Source organism: Lactuca serriola, chromosome 4 (genome assembly GCF_051521515.1).
Source record: "Lactuca serriola cultivar US96UC23 chromosome 4, Lser_US96UC23_V15, whole genome shotgun sequence".
In the NCBI taxonomy this organism is placed as follows: domain Eukaryota; kingdom Viridiplantae; phylum Streptophyta; class Magnoliopsida; order Asterales; family Asteraceae; genus Lactuca; species Lactuca serriola.
In genome coordinates this window covers 29,089,351-29,093,154 of record NC_136411.1, presented here as the reverse complement: position 1 = coordinate 29,093,154, position 3,804 = coordinate 29,089,351, and the positions used below count along the sequence as shown (strand labels likewise).

The 3,804-nt window shown below is 36.4% G+C and overlaps 1 protein-coding gene across 1 annotated transcript; it reads right to left on the bottom strand.

Annotated features, from left to right (window-relative positions):
• Window positions 1–2,631: 2,631 nt before the first annotated feature.
• LOC145098159 (uncharacterized) lies at window positions 2,632–3,596 on the bottom strand. The gene is made up of 3 exons (XM_079035829.1): window positions 3,488–3,596; window positions 3,326–3,421; window positions 2,632–3,155 (listed from the first exon to the last, which is right to left on the bottom strand). The coding sequence occupies exons 1-3, from the start codon at window positions 3,594–3,596 to the stop codon at window positions 2,632–2,634; spliced, it is 729 nt and encodes a 242-aa protein (XP_078891955.1).
• Window positions 3,597–3,804: the final 208 nt, after the last annotated feature.

Here is a 3,804-nt window from a genome sequence, read left to right as displayed (position 1 = left end):
ACATAGTATAGTTATGTGACATACCAATATCTTCAGATGTTAGCCGTTTTTTGGATTTGAGTGTTGTTGCAATAGGTGTTGATTTTTTTGTTGTGACCGTAATGTGTTTTGTTGTTGTCATTGGTGTAACCGGTGTGTTTGAAGGGATGACAACCTTGGGTTCTCGATTTCCAGTTTCACTTGTTGAGGTGATTATGAAGCGGATGTTGTTGGTGGCTGATAAATTTGTGCATTGTATAAACCAATTTTTTGTTGATCCTTTGCATCTCTATAATGTTGGGGGTAGGATATCCCTTGGTTGACTTAGATTGCGGTTGATCAGTTCTTCTGAGGTAGCCTTTGTCAATGATTGTGTGGCTTCATCTGACATAAAAATTGTCATTGAGTCTGTGTTGTCTGTGACAACAACTGAAACTTTGTAACTGTTATTAGATGAAAAATTATTTGTTAGTGGGTATGGATAATTGGAGTATGGTGCAACAAAGTTGTCACTCACATAAGTTTTGGATCATTGATAGTTCCATGTGATATACAGAACCACCCATTTCCCTTTTTGTGTGTTGATTTTGCACAGGTATTGCAAGGAACATGGTACCAACAATCTTTGAATGTAAAGTCTGTTATTGTAGCCTTTGCGACGAATTTCTTCCCCTGATACATGTTTTAATGAGATATTGAACGAATGCTATATGTGTTTTTTTGGAGATAGGGGATGAGGTGAATAGTTACCTCAATGTCGGAATAATTTGAGTTTTTGAGGTGTTGTAGCGTAGTTGTTACTGATGTGGGACTAAGCCTTGGACGAAATTCAGTTCCAAACCTTGCAATTGGTTATATTAAGTTTAAAAAGTTTGGAATTTTCAGTAGAAAGCTTAGTTGTGGAATAGAGTATTAATGTTATTTATAAGTATATTAGATTGTCAATTACCTTTGAAGAAGAGTTTCGGTTTCAGAAATTGGCGGATTGATATATAGGTATGTTGCCATGCTACTTGTTAAGGTTAAGCTTCCTGTTTAGAAAACAAACTTAGTTAATATTGAATAATGTGTCACATTGGTGATTTGATAAGAAATAATGTTGTAAAACTAACCGTTATACATTGTTGCCTTGACATTTGTTAGAGCAATGACAGATGTGTTGGGATTAGACATAATGACATTTCGGTCAAACTTTGTAGGTGAGTCTATGCATTCTTTCCATAAAAGTATTGTGATCTCCTCAGCACTTGTATAGGTGGTGATGAATTAAAATGTTAGTCCTATGCATTTGTCGGATGAGATTTGTTTATGATATGTATTACTTACTTTGCGTCTGCAAGTGTCATTGCCATGAAGGGTTCCTTGTTTTTCTTCTTTCGTTCCCTTATGTTTATTAGGACCCCGATGAAATCTGAACATAGTTTTAATTGCAATGAGTATGTTTTTAAGGAAGTTGTGTACATATGTTATACAATGTAAGGTAATCTTTGTGTCTGCATGCAAACTATACCTGGATATTCGATGTTCTTGTCAGCTATGGTATGTAAGTGAGCACATAGTTGGAATCGAAACCATACTTTTGGAAGGGATGGACAATCAAATATTTGTTCAATTGTTGATGCCTCCCCAATGTTAATGTGAACTGTGTGATCTAGAATTTTTTTGGTATTTATCTGGAGTTGTACATGTGTAATCTGTAATGCGATAGCATTCATTGAGTAGTAGTTTTGACTCTATAGTTGTTTCATCTTTTTTTGTTCAAGTAGTTGGATTGCATCTCCATGTTGAAAAAAAAAAGCAAGAAAGTTGCAGACATAAATGTAGATGACTGAGGTGGTTTGTGATTCAATTTGTTCCTTACATGTTTGTCCACAATGATGAACCAGGTGTCCTTTTTCCTGAAGTTCGATGTCCATTTTCGAAGCACACGTATCTCTAGTGGTTTTCCCAGTGCTCCGAAGTAGAGGTTGGATATTTTATCCATATCTGGCATCACTTGGGTGCTAGCATAAAAAAATTGTTGATTAGTCTTTTAGTAAGTGAAAAACAATAATATGGAGACCATGGGGTTTGAAATTCTGTAACAAAACAATTTTACACGTTGGGTTAGATAGATCATATTCCAAATACATATATATGATATAAAACCTCGTGCATTTCAACTTTCACCAACAAATCTTTAAAGACAACGTTCTTGGTACTATTCATTGGTAAATCTTCCTCTTGTTGTAATAGAATTTTAATTGAGTCGGGTGAGGTAGCTCTAGATAGTGCGACGTATAGTTGACCATGTGTGAAAACGGAGTTTTCAAGAAATAGACCGACTTTTTTTAGCGATTGACCCTGACTCTTGTTTATGGTCATTGCATAGCAAACTTTTACTGGGAATTGTTTTCTTGTGAAAATGAATGGTAGGTCTGGACTATTGTGAATAAACTTGATTCTTGGAATGTACACCCGTTTGCCTATGCATGTTCCTGTTAGTATGGATGCCTCAATGACCGACGGTAGCAACTGTGTAATAACCAAACGTGTCCCATTGCACATACCTTCTCTTTGATTGATATTTCTTAGCAGCATTATAGGTGTGTTTAACTTTAACACAAGTTTGTGTGTGGGAACACCGGAGAAATCTAAGTTATTTAGGTAATCTTATGGATAAAGTGTATCCAAGTCCAATGCATCTCGAGTGGGTGATTTTATTGAATCATAGCTATTATACACTACCTCTTGACCTTGTGTTTTTGACAAAATTAGAGTATTGACACGTTCTGCAGTCTCGTTTTTGGGAGAAATAATTGCCCGAGCAGACAACTCTTGAGGTGATGCGTTAGTTAGTAGTTCAGAACCATACACAAAATCAATAAGTGTTGCGAGTCCCTGATCTTTTGAATCTATTAGAAACATGTCAAGTATGTGTATGATCCTTGTGCTATGTGGATCTTCTTTGTCTGGAGTTCCGATCTTTCCATCACCTATGTCTAGTAACCATGAAGCAAATTCTGATGTTAGACGTGTAGAGTCAACAGAAGTTCCTGTGTCTGACAATCGCATGTTGTGATGCAACCTGAATACTGTAAAGCTTGACCACAAATATGAATTTGGGAGAGTAAAGCTAATTATGTCAGATTTTCTGCTTTTAGGTTGATCTGGAAGTGTTTGACGGAAGTCACCACCTAACAACATTGACATCCCACCAAAAAAATGACTATCATCTTCCAAGATATCACGTAGAGATTTATCAAGGAATTCAAAGCATCATCTATCACTCATTGGAGCCTCATCCCAAATTATCATGGATGTAGTTTTCAACAGCTCGGCAAGTTGTGTTTTTTTTTAATATTACAGGACGACTTATCAGTAAGATCAATTGGGATGACGAATCTTGAGTGTGCAGTACGACCAGATGGTAAGAGTAATGATACAATTCCTGAGGCTGCAACTGCAAGGACAATTTTTCCAATGGATCTTAGATATGAAAGTAGGGTTGTCCACAGGAACGTTTTACCAGTACCACCGTGACCATATAAAAAAAGGAGTATTTGTCTTTTGTCTTCAGTGGCTTTCACAACATACTCATGAACCTTGAGTTGGTGTGGATTCAATTGTGAGACCATGTATGTGTATTGGGAGGCCAGCGATTGTTTGTCATAACTTGTTTCCTCTAATAACAATCTATTCTTAAGAACAGCTAGAACAGAAGAGGATGGCAGTGGTAGCCCAAAGTCTGCAAGTGATTTGGATGGTGTTGACGCAAGTAGTGTTTTTTGAATTTCTAATAGGACTTGTTGTTCAATGATATTAGTGTCAGGTATAATTTGATAA